Here is a 20,386-nt window from a genome sequence, read left to right as displayed (position 1 = left end):
AATGCAATCAGGCCCAATTGTTTCTTTATGTTAGGGCGGGCCTATGAACTATGAATACAATATTGCCTTAGAAACATAGGGGGCCCATGAGTTGCAACTGCAAACTCGGTTTCACAAGTTTATTCGGCCCATCTGCTGATTATTCTAGCAAATCTACCCTGTTCGCGCGGCGCTTGGCCTCTTGGGAGGGCTCCGGTCAGCCACTGTTCATCTACTGGTGACTACTGTTTACTGGAGCGGAGCCAGCCACAAATTGTTGGCTCCGGTGGCTCCAACCTTCCTTAGGTTGACTGTAGCGCGGAGCCGATGCGGCCGGAGCGCCTAATTCGCGTCCGCCACGGCGCCACCACGCTGCCTCCTCCTCCACCCCCTTCCGAGAATCCGAGTTCAGACCTCGGATCGAACAAACCCCTGCTCCCCTCGTTCGCTCAATAATCCCCAGCAGCCGCCAGCCGCCTCGTCGGCAGCGTACGGCCCGCTTCTCGTCGGCGCAACACACCCACTTCCCCACCCCTAGCTTATTCATTCGGCGCCGCCGCTTCCTCCGCCGCAAGCATCCCGCGCCTCAGTCCGCCACCGCCTCTGCAGCGACCTCCCAGGGCCTCCCGCCCCCCCACCTCGCCGGCGATGGCCGCGCCTCCGGAGGCGCCGCCCCAGCCGGAAGATTGTGAGGGGAAGGATGGCGTTCAGGTGTGCCTTTTCGACGAGTCAGCAGATGGGTTCTCCAGAACGGTGCGTGCCATCTCGGAGCTCGCCGACTTAGAACCCGAACCAGATTTCCCTGACGCGGAAGTCGAGCGGCTTGCCTCGTCAATAACGTTCCTCAGGTGAAAACCGCTCCCCTGGCTTCCTCTGCCCCGACACTCGATCACTGCGATGGAATTGGCATTTTTCAGTTGTTGGCGTGACGACAGTAGAGTAGCTTGGACAGGATTTTATAGTATCGTAGTCCTGATGCTGTATAGAGAGTAGCTTGGGCAGAATTTTGTAGTATCATAGACCTGATGATGTTTGATGTACAGAGTCTTGTGCCCGCAACTTTCTGTCTCACTTGTGATCTTCCAATAAAATTGATGTGCAGAGCTTTTACGCGTTAGTAAAAACGATGTATGTTCATGTTTGATGGAGTTTGGTTAATTGATACTATATGCGAGAATGCAAAGCTTGTAGATTTGGAATATATGACGTCCCCTGGAGCGCCTGGTTGTGAAAGTGTGATAAGACATGTTTTGATGCAGCTCTATTGTCCCCCAAGAACACTGTTCATTTTGGGTCAAGCAAGCCAAAGCGGGTGTAGTCATACTTGGCCCTGTTAATTAGGAGTTGATAAAAATATCTTAGTTGTGCTGAATGTTTCTTCGTGTTAATTATCACAATAAAAGCATGATTATTAGTTTTGTTAGAGGCCTGTATGTTACTTACTCAAATTAGATTTTTTCTGCAGCCACAAGCTCTTTGAAATATAAAAAGATGCAGGGGTTACATCTGCTTTCTCCTTTCCTTTCAAAACGGGCTATTGTTGATCTCTGGTTTGGTATCATGATATCTGCAAAATTAAGTCATCACTCATTTGTCTCTTTGTCTTCAGAGAATGGAGGCACTTCTCTTATGAGTCAAAAGATGTAAGTTTCAATTCTGGCATCGAGTCAGCTTCATCAAGAGATGGCATGCACAGTATAATCTTACCACAATTTTCATCTGCAACTGTTCCCCGGGTCAGTGAAAGTAAACTCTAATATTGTTTTTAGCATTATTTATGTCTGACACTGGAAGAGTTAGTATTATTTCAGCTGATACTTTGTCTCCCCTTGGTCTTATAATAATCAATACAGGTCACACAGCAGGAAGATCGGAGGGATAATACAGTCAGGTGTCCCTCCCCCCCCCCCCCCCAACCCCTCCCTCTCCCAACAGGCCAACACACACACACTACCAAAACCAACTCCTGCAAACAGTAGTTTAGAATAGGTCACATTGTTGCGGCACATGTGTTTAATATCCCATGCTCTTAGTATCTTCATACATAGACCACTGAAGATTAACCTTTTTGTTGAACTGTTTTCTAGATAAATATAATAAATACTCTCTTGGTCCAGAACATTATCTCGTTCAATACTGCAGAGTACCTTATGATCTATTCTTACTTGTGAGTAGCCGAACCATGAAGTCACTTGATAAAATGATGAAACTCTTCATCTTCAACAGCAGCAAATTCTAATATTATGACGAAAATACCTCTAGTATCTTTCATTTGCACCATTTCTCCTTGTTCTTCATTAATTTGAGTTTGAGAGTGCCATGACTTTGTGAGAATAGCTATTAAAATCAGCCAGCCACCCTCTTTCACTTATCTCTATAGTTGATTATCCATGTAATGTTATAGAACTATCTTGATTGAACTGTGATAAAATGTCTTTAATTTTGCAGCTTTGATTTTATTTTATTTGCTGGGGGAAATGTCTGGGCCTTGGACTGGTGCCCAAGGTTGTGCGACAAGCCTGGCTCTTCTATAAACTGTGAGGTTGTGGCCTTGATAACCATGAGCTAGTAGTTAAGCTTTAAATGGACTGTGAAAACCTATGCAGCACGGATACGGATACGCGTATCGGTATCAGAAGGATACGGATACGCGGATACGGCAATTTTCTAAAAAACCCGATACGCGGATACGTTTTACTATTTTCTTTAAATAAATAAATAATGGTACATATTAAATTTGTGAAAGTAGTAAAGTAGTAAATTACCTTGCAATAGCAATTACTAGCCAAAGCAAAGACCAAAAGCAAAATCGACCGAAAATAGAAATAGGAGATCGCCTCAGACCTCAGTCAATAGACCAAGCCCAAATAAACCTATATGAGCCTACTCAGAACAACTATATAAAAAGAAAACTCTACTCTATCTTTCTCCACACCGTCCGCCGCCCCTTCCCTCCTCCTCCTCCTGCTCCCACCCCCGCCCCTCCCCTCCTGCTCCCACCCCCGCCCCTCCCCTCCTGCTCCGGCCCTCCTTCCCCTCCCGCCCCCGCCCCCGCCCCCGCCCCCGCCCCTCCCCTCCTGCTCCGGCCGCCGCACGGGGCCAGTCCGCTCCAGATCCGGCGGCGGCGCGGCTCCTCTCCCTCTCCCCCGAGTGATGGCGGGCTGGCGGCGGCTCCTCCCTCTCCTCTCCCTCGAGCTCGGGCGGATCCGGCGGCGCACGGCTCCTCTCCCTCTCCCTCGAGCGACGGCGGCGGCGGCTCTTCTCCCTTGAGCTCGAGCTCGGCCGGCGCTCGGGGAGGCTGATCCGGCGGCGGAGCGGGGCCGCAGCGGTGCGGGGACGCGGTGGCAACGGCGGAGCGAGGCCGCGGCGGTGCGGGGACGCGGCGGTGCGGGGACGCGGCGGAGCGGGGCCGGCGTGCGTGTGCAGCCATGCGAGGCGTCGCCGCATCGGGACATCGAGGCAGGGGAGCGTTGGCTTCTTGTTGGGCTGGGCCGTATCCGAACTGGGCCGAGACGTATCCATTCATGAGTTTCCGGCCCAACTAAACTGGGATACGCGGATACGGCGTGGATACGTATCCTGGCCGTATCCCGCGCGTATCCGTGTCGGATACGTATCCGATACGGGATACGCATGCCACCTGCCGTATCCGTGTTTCTGAGGTGAAAACTTTAAATTTGTCTGAAAGGCACCATTTTGTTATCCAGTACCCAGGAAAATAACACCTGCCATGACATGGCAAGTAGCTCCTGAGCTCACCAGTCAATGATACATTGGGGCATGAGTCTACTTCCAATGCATAGCATAAGACTGACATGTCACAAGGAGAGCATTATTATTTTTTTCTCAAATGAGATCATCAAATTGTTTTTGTAGAAATATCCCCTTCCAATGCTCATTATCATATCATTTTTCCCTAGGTTCCTAAAGTGAATTAAATACTGTATGTATTGTACACAAATCCTTCTTATGATACACTACAATGTAAGTCCATAAAGTTTCCTAATATTGGATTATCAAACACAAGCGATTTCTTAAATAAGATACTGCTTTCACCTCTCTCATTAATTGATTGTCATGTCAACAAAAAAACAATCCTATGTGACACATATGATACTACCTGTTGGAAGTAGCTTGAGTGTTAATTTATTAAGTGCAAACATACTCCCTCGGTCCCAAAAAAACAAGTACTTCTAGGATTCAATATTTATCCCAAAAAACAAGTCATCTTACCCTATTTATAAAGTGCATGTGCATACAAGAATCAATTAGTGCCAAATATGGGCAATAAATAGGGGCAGACATGGTCATTTTACCTTTTTTGTTAATTTGTCCTAGAATTCTTAGGATGACTTTTTTTTGGGACGGAGGGAGTATATCTTTAAACCCTGTAATTATTTTCTTGAGTGTATCTTTTTTGCACAGGATGAGTACACAGGTGCACTTATACAAAATTTTTTTTGTCAATAGCAGTTATGCTAATAGTTCTATTTTCATTTCAGTCCTAATTGAAAGGGTACTTTGAACTTATGAAAAGTAAGTAATACCAAAATGTTAATTGGAGCTCATAATCTTATTTCATGTATTCTGTCCTTTGCAGTATCTTGCTGTTTCTGCTCACCCTCCTGGTTCTTCTTACCATAAAATTGGTATGCCCTTGACGGGGAGAGGTATGATTCAAATTTGGTGTCTCTTAGCACCATTTGAAGATGCACATTCTCGTCGGCCACTGGACGCATGCAATGGTATTAGTCGAAGAGGAAGGCCTAGAAAAATACCAGATGGGACTAATTCTGTTGGTTGTTCATCCAACCCACCAAAGCCAAGGGGGAGGCCAAGAAAGAGACCTTATAATGATCAGTTGGAACCTGTTCCAAAAAGACCAAGGGGCAGACCGAGAAAAAATCCGCTGCCAGTTGCTAAATTGGAAGATTCATCCCAAAATAGTGGATGCCAGGATATCGTTCTTTTTGATCCTCTTGCCACTTCAAAAGGTATTCCAGATGACCTTCCATTGGCTTATGTCATCCCAACCACGAAGTCAGAGAAATCAGCTCCAAAAATAGGTAGAGGGCGACCTAGGAAAAATCCAAGCGACAAATTGGCAGGTTCATGTGCCGCTGTATCAAACGAAGATGTGCGTACAGAACCATCTCCAACCTCTGCAATCTGTTCAAAACCAAAGAGACCACGTGGGAGGCCCAGAAAGTATCCGGTTCCAATCAATGATAAATCTGTTTCTGGTGCTGATTTTGATTTAGGACAAGAGACAACTTGTCAGCCTGTTTCATTAAATGGCAGCTTGAACCACACTGTTTGCACAGAGTTTAATGCCATACCTAGGAAAAATCCTAGTGACAAACTGATAGGTTCATCTTGCGCTGTATCAAAAGATGTGTGTATAGAGCCATCTCCAACAACTTCAATCTGTGCAAAACCAAAGAGACCACACGGGAGGCCACGAAAGCATCCGGTTCCAATCAATGATACATCTGTTTCAGGCGCTGATGTTGGTTTAGGGCAAGAGACAACTTGTCAGCCTGTTTCATTTAGCAGCAGTTTGGACCACACTGTTTGCACAGAGTTCAATGGTAATTTAAGTATTGTTGCAGTTGATGATGCTGCATTGCCTGTTATTCACAAACTGACCAGTTCGCCAGACACTGTAGTAAAAGAAAATGCATCCATAGAATCTCCAGCAATTTCAACCCGTAAGCAACCAAAGAGGACACGGGTGAGGCCTCGAAAATATTCAGACACTGATATTGAATTAGGGAAGGATACAATTGGTCGGTCTGTTTCATCTGGATGCAGTTTGGACTACATAGCTCGCACAGAGTTCAACTCTAATTTGAGTATTGTTGCGGTTGATGCAGCATCACTATTTACATCCTCATCAACTGCAATTTTTGAGAAGTCAAAAGGTCAGAGGAGTAGAGCACAAAATAAGAAGAAAACAATTCCATATGAACTATTTTCCCCAGTGGTTTCTGGTGTTGAACCACGGAGCATGGGTTCCAGAGAAACTATTCCGAATGGTCCAATCGCCTCTGTTGAAAATACTTTGATATCTGCACAGAACATGGTATCAGTGACAAGTGACCTTTGTTCTGCTAACATGTTAAACTCTTATGACAATGTACATAAAGGCGCTCTTTCAGGTGATTTTGTACAGCCCATCCACATTTCACCTAAATCAAGACAGTCAAGTTGTAGGAGGGGAAGAGGAAGGCCTAAAAGGAATCCGCTTTCTGTTGGAACTAGTTCTTTAGTGGCTTGTGGTGCCAGCTCCACAAAGATGACATCTGTACTGACTAGTTCAGATAATCTCACATCTTTGAGTAAGTGTGATAGAGAATTTATAGCAAGTAATCTTGGTTCAATTGGTTCAAATGGGTGTGGTATTGAGAAATCCAGTGTTTGCTTGGGTGTTGTATCATCTGATGCTGTATCACCAAGACATGGCTTATACAATGCAAATTGTAAGGAAGAATCAAGTACCAAAAGAGGAAGCAGATCCAGAAAGAAGCCCATTTCAACTGAGCACAGTCATTTTACAGATTTTAATGGCAAAGAGCAAAAAATGCAGACAAATCTAAAGTCAAGTGATCCTGTGGTCTTGGTTGAAAATTGTATGAAAGGACCGTGCCCTAGAAAAGGTGGGGGGCAACCTCAAAGGATACCTGCTTCAAATGAGAGTAATGGCACATCTGTTTGTGGTGAAACACACACAATGGAGAGATTTTCCACATCTATGACTACTGCATCACCTAGAAGTGAAGACATGGCTGATGAGGCTGGTTTGATCCAGTCTAACAATGGAATTGTTGGTTGTGAAGGCATGAAAGTAAATGAAAGCAGTACCTCCAATGCTACTTCTGATTGTAATGAAAATGCACAAGCAAATCAAGCTGCACCCAGTTTCAAGAACAGTGATAGGGTTATTGATGAAGTGGAAGCTACAGAACTAGTACCACTCAAGCAACCAAGGGAAGATGACAATATGTTTGGTTGTGCAGAAAACTCAAACTCTTCTCCAGTCCCAAAAGACATTGCTCTACCAAGGGTTGTCTTGTGTTTAGCTCACAACGGCAAAGTTGCTTCGGATATCAAATGGAAGCCTCCTCTACTAAGTCAGCCTGAACAGAAATCACGCATGGGTTTCCTTGCGGTATTGTTGGGGAATGGCTCCCTTGAAGTGTGAGTTATGGAACCTGTTGCTATTCTAGAACATCGTTTTTATTTGCTACATCATCGCACTCATACTTAAACTCATTGTTGTGCATAGGTGGGAAGTTCCATCACCATGCATGATCCAGAAAATATACCCCCCCTCTAAGGTGGAGGGTTCTGACCCTCGTTTTCTAAAGCTACAACCTGTATTTAGGTCTGTCAAAGTGAAGTGCGGGAACAGACAAAGGTATTGTAACATATTTTAGCTATATATATGATTGATACTTTTGCTGATAAAGCTAGATGTCAGGTTTTTTACTTTCTGCTATATTCCTCAGCCTGAATATTCCTTTTGAAGCCATTACCTCTTTATAATGGTAAACAGCGTTCCCTTGACAGTTGATTGGTCGCCTTCTCCACCTCATGATATGATATTGGCGGGTTGTCATGATGGAACGGTATATTTTCTTCTAGTAGAGAATTGTTTCCTTAGCTCAAACCCTGTGACCTTTAAATCTTATTTTAAGCTTCAGTTCTGAAAGTTTGATGGTTGTATTTCTATGTTCTAGGTTGCTTTATGGAACTTCTCAACAAACCTGTCATCACAAGGTAATTAGATAGCTTCCTTTTTCAAGGCTTTGTACAACTTCTCTTTTCTCTGGAATTGGCCACTTTACCAGTTTGATAATAACTATATTCCTGAACTGCATATTTCTCATTTGATATTGATTTTGATTAAAGTTAGCCACTTTTTCTACTGAATGCGCAGATTCAAAACCTTTTATGTGTGTCACTGCTGAATCTGTTCCCATTAGAGCTCTTTCTTGGGCACCTTATATAAGGTACTGTGCAGTATTATTCTTCTCTTCCATTTTAAAAGCCAATCCAGTCCTAACTTTAATCTTTTCAACAGTGAGAACATAAATATCTTTGTTACTGCTGGAGATGATGGTCTAAAGTTTTGGGATTTAAGGTTTGTACATAAATATCTTTGTTATATGAACATGTGTCCTTGGAGGCTTATCTCAGCTCATGTGTTTGATCTTTTTTGTTAAAATCTCACTGAGCAGAAATCTATTGAATCAAGTCTCCTATACTTTCCTCATTCTCTGCCCATGCCTCTGATTCTATGAACTGAAAAAAAACATCTCAATAGCTCTAAGCTCATATTGAACAATCATGTTCATCTTCATACTTTGTTTTGAGATATTTGAGGTGAACAAGTAAATAACACACCAAATGCATAGACTATGTTATTCTCAAAAGGACTATTGTTGTTTATAAGAACCCAATGTAATTGGTACTGGTAAAGTTTGCGTGTGTCAACTGAAGCTTCTTCAAAAGCATTATACTCATTAGGTGTGATACTGTAAATTCTTGTTACAGTTTGTATCTGTCTTGGAAGTATAAGGGGGCAACCTTTACAGGAAGAAAAACAAACTGGATAACCTTGACTCATAATATGTCTTTAGTTCTTTCAACAATCTACTACCATTTTTCCAGGATAGTCTTAGTACTGTATGCTGAAATTATTTGTGCTGGTTTAAATTAAGTTTGATGGAAAATCTCATGAGTTTGGTCGCACTACAAAATGGACTTCTTTTCAGTAACCTTAGCAAATTAACTCTTGGGTTCCTTAACTTCGTTTGAAGTTTTGGAGAGCTCTTCCTCTTTGACATTTGTGCATGCACACTTGCATTTGTTTTTTGTTTTCTTCTTTCGCTGAACTGTGATATTTGATTACTGATGATTTTCATGCCATGAAACTCTTTTGCAGAGATCCGTACCGTCCTCTTTGGGAGCTAACTACTGCTCCAAGGGCTGTATTAAGTGTTCAGTGGTTGAAGGATGGAAGGTAGTACTTAGTTTGATTAAAGAGTATATCTGTAAAGAAAACCCATTGGCACAAAGTTGCTTTGCTTCATGGCTGGAAACAATGTCATTAACTTCGGTCTCTACTCTCTAGGCACTGATTGAACTTAGCTTTTTTCCTCGACTTAATTTTCTTGTTTTTCTTGTTATTAAACACTTAGTAGAAATGGATTTATTTTTGTCATTATGCAATACATGAATGTGCTATAAGTTTTTCAGCTTGCATTATTTACATGGTTTTAAGTATTAATGCTTTAGCATGCCCATGCACCTTCTATATTATCCAATACTTGCTCCCTTTGTTGGGCAGGAACTTCATTCACCCATTCACTGCAAGTTCATTGATCTAACTCACAAGTCAAAGCATCACTAAATGTTGTTCATGCATTAAACATAATGTGACTAAATAAGGTACAATGTTTTTGTTTTTTTTTCCTTGAGGGGATTCTGGAATATGAGAGGATCATCACCTTACGTTTATTCCTATGTGGATCTTCTATCACCTGCAACTGCAAGCATCGGATAACCTAGTTAGGGCGTTCTCTTTTATCAATGTGGTAGGGTATCTTTGTATTCGGTTCTGTAGGACACATGGTTCTTACAGCGGTAAGGCGAGGTGCGGCGAGTCACCACCACCCAGACAGTGTGAATAAAAAAACTTCTATTGTTAGTATCTCTTACTACCTCCGTTCTTTATTGTTTGACTTTACATCAAATATTAAGGGATGGAGGGAGTACTTGATAAGGACCTTATAGTTTTCTCGAGAAAATGAACAGTGCAATTTACTTAGGCTACTGTTGTCTTATTAACTGCGGTTTACATTGATTGGCTAGCACTTTCCAGCTGGAGAACCATTTGTGATGCTTAGGTGGTACAGGAGAATTCTATGTACCACATTTCTGTTTATATGAGGCTACTGGATTTTTTTTCTTTTTTCTGCTAGAATAATTATGCTAATGTTTTATTTATTATCAAATGTTTTCAGGGGGATTCTCATCTCAATGGAAGATGGTACACTGAAATTTCTGAGCTTGCCCCGGATTGCAAATGATGTTCCAGCCACTGGAAGGCCATTTGTTGGAACAAAAACTCAGGGTGTTGCAACTTATCAGTTGTCAGAATATTTGATTTGGAGTGTCCATGCCTCAGACACTACAGGTACATTTAGTAATCATCTCTGTCACAACAATTTCCATATCCTTCGTAATCGGTACTGAATAACAAAGTTCCTAAAAAGTAGCAGTCAGTTTGGAGGAATTATTATCGTATAATTTAAATGTAGTGTCAGTATCACTTGTGTTTTTTGTCTAAATATCATGGATGGACTTGGTGCTAATTGAAATTTAAGCAGGTCTCCCTGCTACCAGTAGTTACTGGTTTAGTTCTCATGAAATTATCAGTTCGCTATTTCATAGTTGATAGGTTAGATTTGTAGAACTTTTCACCAGTAAACAAGTTACAGGTGCACTCTCTAGTGCACAAGAAACCCCTTTTAATTTGTTTCCCTTTTATACATGTGGTGTCACGGCAGTGCGCCCGTGCCGCAGTGATTGTAGAGGGTACCCGCAGCCGCTGCGCTGCTGGTTTCCTGCCCGTGTTGCTGGTAGCTGTCGCTGGGAAGGCGACGTTTCAGCAGGAAGATGAGAACTGGAAGAAGGAGATGGGAAAGTAGATTGTAATCTGGCTTGTTTATTCCTTCTCCTTCGTGGCTTATAAATAGTCCAGGATTACAACGACCAACACATGAACAAACTCAAACAAACTCTTAACAACCATCCTATAATCTTGCTAACAAACGAATCTAGACTCAACTGACTACAAGACTGCCAAACTAACTCCACGAGCTGTTGCTGGAGGCGCCACCCGGAGCATGCAGTCGTCGCCGGCGGTACTGAATACCGCCCATGACATGTTTGGATATTACGCAACAGTTTAGCTTGGGGGGGGGGGGGGGGGGGGGGGGGGCACGAGCATTGCCTTCCAAAATGCACGTGCAGCTGAGGGCTGCAAGGTTGATGAATGCCAGAGAGCTCATTGGATGTTGGCCGTCCATGTTTGTGAAAACAACAACTAAAAGCATGACATCAAAAGCAAAAATGGTCCCCAAATCAGAATAACAAAGGAGTCCATACAGCATAGAGGGATTCAAATCCAAGCAATTGGAGACCTAGGAGCCTTGTTGTTGGCTGCAAGTCTGTGATAGGTCAATTACACTGATGAGTCCATTGCCTTCGTAGTGGACTTGTCGATGATGCCGATGAGTATATCAGATTAATGGCTCGATGCGATCACTAGTGAGCGTTCCCTCCTTGTTGAATCAGCTGCGAAGAGGAAGTTGGAGACGGCTGCACGAATAGATCTCTTTGTCGTCGCTGATTAGATCGCGGCCACTGATGGGATTGCTGCGATCTCCAGGTTGGATCGCCGCCGCCACTGCTGATTTCTTCATCCTCGTCATCCTTTGGTCATTGCTAGTGAGCATTACGCTCATCGATGTCACTGAGTGGGATCACTGATGACCTCCCATCCTCATCATATGATCTTGCTTGAGCAGCGGATATGATCTGAACATTTTTTGTGTCGCCTCATGAGGTCTTTTTTATTTTACTGGTGTATGGGGCTTGGGCTCTGTATTTTACACTAATTTCTGTCAGAAAAATAGGCTTCCAAACAGCCTGTTACCTGAAATCACTACCAGACATAAAGGTGGATGAACTGTTCCAGTAGCTTTCCAAAATAGCAGCTGCTGTCTCTTTTTAGAATCAGGAGCGTAGCTTGTTACCTGATTGTTGGTTGCCTGTCTGCGGCCCCTCAGTGTCAAATTTGTAGTGATCCTAATATTTGTTTGCTGATGACAGGTTGTGCTGCTTACTGTGGGGCAGATGGTACTGCTGTGTGCTTCCAGGTAATCCTTCTATGTGACATTATGGGCATCATTTCTTGTCGTTCTGAGTTCAGTGCTCTAAACAAACACTCAACTTGCTGTAGCTTACTCCAAGGTTCTGGGAGAAGGAACCTGGGCGGAACCGTGTTCCTTATTTCCTTTGTGGATCATTATCAGAGGAGGGAGGAAATATTAAGATTGGCAGCGGGCAGCAAATGTCTCCATTACCAAATGTTCCAGTGGTGAACAAAAAGAGTACAAAACCGTGCCAAAATATAGTTCAGGGCCTCCCTGCAAGCAATGTCACTGGCCCACCGGTATGCCAGCTTAACACCCCCACAGGAAACAGGGATATTGTAAATCCAGAACTTGGCGATGATCAAGATGATGGCCATAGTGAAGAACAAGGAACAAGTGCTGTAAATCCAGAACTTGCTGATGATCAAGATGATGGACACAGCAAAGAACAAGGAGCAGGTGCTGTAAATCCAGAACTTGGTGATGACCAAGGTGGACACAGTGAAGAACCAGGAGCAGGTGCAATAGTTTTAGCTGGTCCTACAGAGCAAGATGATGCTTACTCGTTGAACTTCAAGGGTGGTGAATCCCCTAAAGACTTCGAGGTCTTCCCTCCCAAATCTGTTGCATTGCATCGAGTGCGGTGGAACGTGAACAAAGGTAGCGAGAGATGGCTGTGCTATGGAGGTGCTGCAGGCATCATACGGTGTCAGAGGATCTAGAGACAAGGGCACATTTGGGCACGCTCCCCGTGAAACAGGACAATATGCTTACATCCATAATAACTGATGGTAGGTTCTGTTGTATTCTTTCTGCTACTTATGACCTGATCACCTAGGTTTGTTTTCTTGGTTGTGCCAAACTGTTATGTAATCATGTAATTATGCCAGAGAACCAATACAACAGATTTTCCTATCTTAGGACCTCGCGGGGGTGCTATGTAGCATAGAATAGAAGCCATCGGTTCTGACTTCAATACATTGGACCTGGTTAGAAGTCCCGGTTGTGACACTAGTACCAGTGCATGTGAACCGTCTTTGAAATAAGCGAGTATGATTCCATTTCGGGAGGAGAAGAACATCATAGTGCTGATTATTTAGCGGTCTGATGGAATTTCATTTCTTGCTGATTGTTTAGCATTTTAGTGGTCTGATGGAATTTCATTTATTAGTGCTAGTGATTCTTGAGCTACACGGTGGGACCGTGTCTGGTTTCCCAGGAATTCTCAGTTTCAGGCGTAGCTCTCTCGTGGCTCTATTGAAAGTTCCAGGATTCTGAGCTTGTTTTCTCTCAGCAGACTAGCTTTTGTTATGCGGCACTGTCCTTCTTGACTGGGCCATTTGAGAAGTCAAAAAACCTCCTGCCAATTTCCTCAAAGCAATTTTTTTTCCGCACTTTGGGTGAAGTATCATCATGCACAATCGTTTCAAAGTGTATGGAACAAGGCTCCAGCGCAGAATAACTTGTCAACCCGAGAATCCCTTATCCTTTTTTTAAGATAAATTTACCAATAATTCAACGAACTGACAAATGTACAACCTCCTCGGGCTGCTAACAAGAGCTGACAGCCTCAAACTTGTTGGCATCCGTCACATCAATGTAGCATACACGAATACAATCCTTCCGCTTTCGGGGAAAAAAGGTTGGCCTTCTCAGTCGCTCCAGTTATCCTCATCAGCTGCAGAAAGCCCATGCCGCTTCTCATCATCTTCCTGTACAATTTAAGACTTAAAGTAGTGTCAATTCGTCTAAGATAGCTTAAGCCATATTTTCCTTAAAATCGTGAGAGAGTAGAGCTTGCCAGGCAAACCCAACAAAAAGGGCTTACAGAGCACCAAGTGACAGATGATATATATACTATACCATTTCAGTAAAAGCTGGAGTTGATGGAGACCATACAAGAATTTGTCTATCATTGCTGCCAGTATAAAGTTCCTGCATTCCTGAACACTTAGAAACATAGTAGATATTGAAACATTCACGCCAAAAATATGATAATTAACAAGCAAACTTACTTGGTCCTGTTCACTATAGTAGCAGCAATTCACAAGCTCGTAGTGACCCCGGAATGCCCGAAATGTCGTACCAGACCATAAATTGTATGCCTAATCATATATATACATATATAACAGTAAAATGTGAACCCCGAAATTATTTGAGAGTTAAACTGACAAGCTAACAGACAGCAACACACCTTGATGCTTGCCATGCATGGAACAAATGCAAGTGATGGATCATCAGTGACTGCTAATTGCAACGGCTTGCCAGTCTGCAATCGCATAGCTTCAAAATTGACCAAAGTGTTGCATCCTGAATCGATGTCCCATAGTCTTAAACGAGAATCAGATCCTAAAGGAAAGGATAATCTTGTCTTAGTAGCAGCTTTTATACTGACAATATTAGTGCATATTAATCCTTGTAGGTATAATATGCCAATGAGTGACAAACGATAAACAACAGACAACACTTTAAAACAATTATAACTCAAGTTCGCATACCTGAGCTAAGTAGGTACATCCCATCTTTAGTTGTTCGTAATCCAGTAACAGCACCATAATGAGATGTTGCACGGTTTTGACTGGATGATAAACCAGGATGCAATCTCTGTTGCAAATGTCCATGTATCAGATTTTGACATTTGCGCATTGTTGGTGAGTTCTTCTTAGAATTTCCGGTCCTTTTGTGAGGTAAGCTCCTTGTGGAAGTTGAAGGTCCTATGGAATCAATGTGATCCTGCTTAAGATGAAAAATAAGTAGCATTGATGATTAAACCTTGCTTTTAATTATTTGGATTATCTCCAAGTCCAGTACAGAACACATTGCAGTATTAGATGCTTAGAGCACTAAGGCCCATCTATATATGCTGAAACTTGTACGCTATTGAATTCCAGTGTAACAGACAGATTTGTAAAGGATGTAAACTACTATCTGAAGGTCATATCATAACTCTCTTTTAGCACTCTGGTCAGGTTCTCTTGAGAAAGATTGCAAATAGAAGAGCAAACAATAACAATGGGGGAGAGTGAACATACATTCTCTGTTGTGCTTTCAAGAAGAGGAGATCTCCTTCCAAGCTGAGACTGTGATTGATCAAGAACACGAAAGCATCCAGCTCTCCTGATGTCCCAGAAACGTATTGCCCCGTCGCAGCCACCACTCATCAAAACCCACTCACTTGAGGCAGACCACTCCAAGGACATGATGCCATCTAAGATGATGGGCGGAGATAAGAAGGTACCATACAAGCAAAAAAGGAATATTTTCATCACCACATTTGCATTAAGAAACTAACTAACCACGGTGACCGGACAATGTGTGGGTAAATGCTCCAGAAGCTATGTCACACAGACGGACCTGAACATCTGCGCTCCCAGTAGCGATAAGCATGTGCGTTGTTGCAATTGGAGACATGGCTGCAGTGAACACTTTACCAGGCATCTTAAAATCCATGACGACCTGAGAAAACAAAATGATGCACACAAAGTTCAGAACATCAGGATCGCAAAACAGGCAGGATTAACAGAGACTGTGGTAACTGAGAAATCCAGGCACATACTTGAGTCGAATTGGTATCCCAAACTTTGACGTACTGATCAAAGGATGCTGTGACGAACAGCCCGGTATCCACAGGATACCAAACTGCCGCCGAAATGGCGAACTTGTGGCCATTCTGGTGCTGCTTGTCCACAAGCAGTATGTGCCTGTGCTTCGCTATGAAGCCGGTTTCGTACTCGGTCGCGTTCCACACATCGAATACAGCGGCCGACCCATCCGATGCCCCGGAGAGCAGGTATCTCCCCTCTGTCAAATCAACCTGAGCATATTGTCAGATTAGACACCAGCGAACGCGAGCGACTACTCATAGCGTAACAAAGGGCCCATGATTCGGTGTTGATTACAGATTTGATGTGTTTCTCGACAAGGTCAGCAAGGAAATCCATATGGATGGAGGCAATGGTTAACGAACTAACTGCGGCTCATTGAACCGAGCGGGGAGGCGAGGGAGGAGAAGCGGGGGACCTGTAGCGAGTTGACGGCGCCGTGGTGCGGGGTGGCGAACTCCTTGCGGTTGGAGAGCGCGAGCGAGGCCGCGCGGCGCGCCCGGGCGGCGGCCTCGAACCTCCGGGCGCGCAGCTCCCCGCGCTCCCTCCCCCTCACCTTCTCCAGCCACATCCAAACCGGCCCGCTCCCGGTCGTGCCTGCTGCCTCTGCGGTGACGCGCGTGCAGCGACGGCGACCGCGGCAGGACGAGGGCCGCCGCGGCCGGGTGGGTTGTGGTCGCCGCTGCGCTGACCGACGTGGAAGGGATCAGCTGTTACTCTCGGAAGCTTCCATTGAATTCGGCAGTTATACCCCGATCCAGATTCCGATGGATTTTACTGGCAAGTATTGACGCGAGCGGCAAGTCACGCGATCTCGTGCTCGAGGAGGTCTCGAGTGGAAGAAGCCTTGTTGGAAGTTGTCATCGCCCAGCTAAAGCGGAGTTTGAGCCTTTACGTTAGGATACTCCGGTAGCGAATTCGCAACATTGGGCCCACAAAGGCAGGCCCAGAAAGCAGGTCCGGTATCAGATTCGTAGGCGGTTTTTTCTTTTTTATATTTTTTAAAAATTAAAATTTCAAAAATATATGTCCGTTTTCAAATATTTCAAAAATATACCCCGGTCGCCCTCCCATAGAGCGACAGGCCCAATGTGTAATTTTTTTTTTCAAATTTGCAACGAAGTCCCTGGAGAGAAAAAAAAAGGCGGGGGACCTGTCGCCCCCCAACGGGCGACAGGCCCCCCCTTTTTTTTCTCGGACTTTTATTTTTGCAGGGACCTATTTTGAGCTATTCGAGCGTGTATTCGTCATCATCGTCGGCAAGATCTCGGCCGCTAACTCCTACCGCACGTTACTTGTCCTTCATTAAATCACGAAAAAAAAAATCGCAAGAACTTCCCTTATTTCACGAGTATTATGGAACCCACAAACATAATAAGTTCACATAAATAATATCTATAAAAACAAATAACAAGTAACCTACCACAATCATAAACATCGGATACAAATAAGCGGTCCACAGCTATCTCATTACAAATAAACATCATATACATCTAACCACCCCTAGGGCGTCGGACCCTCTTAGCCCTCTGCTGGGCACGGACATGTCCCTCGGAGTAGGTGAGAACATCCGGAGACCTCACCTGTCGCTCAGGACGCGCAAGGGGCTGCGGTGTCTGCTGCTGAGAGATCCCAAGTGGTGCTCCTCCTAGCTGTGAATACCCCAAGACATCGAGGTCACCTTGCGCGGCAGGCTCTTCTGGACTCAAGCTGTCGAAGTCGTCTAAGGTGAATGTCTGGCGCCCGCATCGGGGTAGAATCCTACGCAAAAAATATGGATGTTAGCGTACGCTCGTATATTTCGTAATGACATGTAGAAACCGAAATACAAAACATAAATTAACCTGTGCACGCCGGTATCTGTGGCCCCGGTACCATCCCTGGATACGGTCCGCCAACTGGTGTTGTCCCTCTAAACATTCCAGTATGGCCGAACGCAGTAGCTGGATCGTATCTTGTATGTGATATTAGTAAATATGTAGGAGCACTTGATGTAATTTTAAAGAGATATGTACGTTATCTGTACTTGGGAAGAACTGCGACGTCGGCCCGTGTATGGTCGACGGACACGGGAACGACGACGACGCCTGAGACGACCCGTGGCTGTCTTCGTACTGCACACGGCTTCCGAAGTTGTGCGTTACCTGACGCAACTGATCACGCTGCCTCGTCCATGCCTCTATCTGCTCAAACTGGGTCATTGGGGATCCGGCATGTACCCTCGTCAGGTAAGTCGAGCAGTCCGTCTCCATCATGTTGCAAAGGCGAAACTGCATCAATTCAGTAAAGTTACAAACACATGAATTATCTTATGAATATGATTATATATATGCAAATATGATCAAGAGACTCACCGCGCCAGCTAGTGCCTCCACGTGGTGCCGGGCATAGCCATCCTGAGGCCTCGCCTGGTGTGGCTGCGGGTGAGTGTCAACAAAAACCAGACGAGCCCGAGTCCGGGGTAAGTACCAGGTGAGGTAAGCCCTAAAGGAGCTATCTGTGTGTGGTCCTGTTGGATGGACCAAGTGCTCGTCTGCCTGTTCCCATTGGTCCACCCACGGCTGGATCTGGGTGAGCCAATCATCAGAGCACGGCAAGCCACTCCTTGACAACCTACAAAGTGGACCACGAAGAATCGTTAGAATCGACACGAATGTATGAGCCAAGTTCATTCATAATTACCTGTGGTCCTTCACTAGCTCTGCACTCAACTGATCAAGCATCTGCCAAAATGCATTGAATTTTCTCTGTTGATTTTGGGTGCACAACCTCTTAAACAGGTTCTTAAGATCCTTGTTCTTGAAGTGTTCATAGAAGTTTGCACCCATATGCCTAATGCACCACCTGTTTTGGACATCAGGCCATAATGGAGGCGTTGTCGCAGTTCCACATTGCAATTTCAGTATTGATTGCAGGATACCTGCATGCCTATCACTAATAAGGCACACATCTGGACGTGCAGCAACAACATGATTCTTCACTCGTTCAAGGAACCAATACCAACTGTCTATGTTCTCATTCTCAATAAATGCAAATGCGAGCGGAACAATTTGGTTGTTACAATCTACACCGATTGCGGTGAGTATCTGACATTTATACCTTCCAGTCAAAAATGTGCCATCAATGCAGATCACCGGAAGACAAAACTGAAATGCTCTAACAGAAGCACCTATGCAAAAGAAGGCTCGTTGCATAATTCTTTGTCCCCTAGTCACGGCTGGTAAAATGTATGTGTCATAAAAGCTTCCAGGATTTCTAGCAGCAACCTGGGATAACATACGAGGTAGGTTATCATATGATGCCTCGTATGTGCCGAACCGTATCTCGAACACCCTTTGTTTAGCCCGCCATGCCTTCAAATAACTGATGGTGTACTGGTAAGTCTGCTCAATGTGTCGAATAATCATTTTTGGCTCATAATTTAGGTTGTCCATAATAAACCCATACATTTGCTTTGCAACAAAGTCGCATGATATATTGCGATGCGAGGGAATAACTTCTGACAGCAAACAAGTGTGCTCTGTGACAATGGAACATTTCCAGTTTGACTTCCATTTTCCCTTGAATGCATGTACTCGCCATGGACATCCAGCATTCACACACTTCACCTCATATTCTTTACTGGCAGACTTCACGACTCTGAATTCTCGTTTCAATGAGATTGCCCATAGTCTCACAGCATCTTCTACGACTTCAATGTTTGGATATGTTGCACCTTGCACTACCTCATTCCCTCTGTACTCCCACTCCTGATTTCGTACATCTTCTGCGATATGACTGCCAAAACCATGCTCTTTCCACTCTTTTGGCAATAAGTACTGCTCGTCATCAGATGAGTCCTCATATTCTTCCATCTCTATTGCGGTTTGGTCTTCTGCCTCCATCTCGTCCACAATGCTATGTATCCTCTCTCCCTCATCAGCAAGGCCATGTGGTCCCATGTTTTGGTTCTCTGTCTCTTCTGACTCATCTTGCTCAACATAATTGGTCTCTCTTCGAATACTCGGAGTTCCTTGATCTGCACAATGTTGGATTTCATTTTGTTTCTTATCCCGGATTTGAACAAGAATGGCCAGAGGCCACCCACGCTCTAGAGCTGCTTGCATGTACTTCTGCCAGTCATCAGTGCTGTGTATCATCATTAATTCCCATAATTCACTTTCTACCTCCCAATTAACAAGAGACTGGACAGTGATCACATGTGTCAACGGATCAACATGGAACCCACGCTGCAGCCACTTACATATGGAACCAAAACTCCTTTCCAGAGGTTTATCTATGCCGCTAGATGTGCGCTTAAAGGCAGAAAGATCTACTCCATTTGGCCCATACATAACATTGTATTCACCATAAAATACTTGAAACTGTATTTTGCTCGACATATCTGTATATCACATAATACTTATCGAGTTATACTCTTTACTTCACTACCTTATTCAATAATCCGTAAAAACTAAGTATGGAATTCAACTATAATGTATAAGTATTCATAACTACGTGATGACTCTCGAATTCTATACTGCATATGCCAAATTCTATTCTAAATCATAATTAATTTATAAACATATCTCTAATAGCACTGCAATTGTAATAATAAATGCGTAGAACTAATTTTCTAAACTAATTTACTACTACATAACTACAAACTAAAGTATCATTGAACTCCTACTTAAATGGATCTACTATAGCACTAATTAAATTAAATTACTCATATTTAAATACGTAGTACTTAAATATAACAATATTTAAACTAAATGTACTAACCTGCAGATCACAAGTGTTGAATCCGGCAGGGCTTCGCCGCTTTCCTTCTCCTCACTCCTCTTTTTTTTTCTGGATTTTTGGTGGAATTTTCGG

General features: G+C 43.9%; 2 protein-coding genes across 4 annotated transcripts; one reads left to right on the top strand and one right to left on the bottom strand.

Moving 5' to 3' along the window:
- Positions 1 to 243: 243 nt before the first annotated feature.
- Positions 244 to 13,002, top strand: LOC120673801. 2 transcript variants are annotated; one of them, XM_039954810.1, is made up of 14 exons: positions 244 to 827; positions 1,589 to 1,715; positions 1,833 to 1,870; positions 2,428 to 2,521; positions 4,580 to 7,179; positions 7,268 to 7,399; positions 7,538 to 7,610; positions 7,722 to 7,761; positions 7,922 to 7,994; positions 8,066 to 8,125; positions 8,930 to 9,007; positions 10,011 to 10,183; positions 11,884 to 11,930; positions 12,014 to 13,002. In XM_039954810.1, exons 1-14 carry the CDS (start codon positions 628 to 630, stop codon positions 12,647 to 12,649), a joined length of 4,371 nt encoding a protein of 1,456 aa, XP_039810744.1. In that variant the 5' UTR covers positions 244 to 627; the 3' UTR covers positions 12,650 to 13,002. The 2 variants fall into 2 exon arrangements, with proteins under 2 accessions (XP_039810744.1, XP_039810745.1); XM_039954811.1 differs by lacking the exons at positions 10,011 to 10,183; positions 11,884 to 11,930; positions 12,014 to 13,002 and adding an exon at positions 9,335 to 9,421 and having other exon boundaries at positions 293 to 827.
- Positions 13,003 to 13,275: 273 nt separating this feature from the next.
- LOC120673803 (WD repeat-containing protein ATCSA-1-like) lies at positions 13,276 to 16,366 on the bottom strand. 2 transcript variants are annotated; one of them, XR_005674852.1, is made up of 10 exons: positions 15,948 to 16,366; positions 15,484 to 15,741; positions 15,224 to 15,383; positions 14,960 to 15,135; positions 14,426 to 14,660; positions 14,122 to 14,276; positions 13,943 to 14,032; positions 13,791 to 13,862; positions 13,462 to 13,639; positions 13,276 to 13,393 (listed from the first exon to the last, which is right to left on the bottom strand). XR_005674852.1 is itself a non-coding variant. In XM_039954812.1 (9 exons), exons 1-9 carry the CDS (start codon positions 16,098 to 16,100, stop codon positions 13,580 to 13,582), a joined length of 1,359 nt encoding a protein of 452 aa, XP_039810746.1. In that variant the 5' UTR covers positions 16,101 to 16,366; the 3' UTR covers positions 13,387 to 13,579. The 2 variants fall into 2 exon arrangements, 1 of the variants encoding a protein (XP_039810746.1); XM_039954812.1 differs by having other exon boundaries at positions 13,387 to 13,639.
- Between the last annotated feature and the right edge of the window lie 4,020 nt (positions 16,367 to 20,386).

This window comes from Panicum virgatum, chromosome 5N, assembly GCF_016808335.1.
Source record: "Panicum virgatum strain AP13 chromosome 5N, P.virgatum_v5, whole genome shotgun sequence".
NCBI classification, from domain to species: domain Eukaryota; kingdom Viridiplantae; phylum Streptophyta; class Magnoliopsida; order Poales; family Poaceae; genus Panicum; species Panicum virgatum.
Note: the sequence above shows the minus strand (reverse complement) of the source record. Positions and strands in the feature narration are given on the sequence as shown.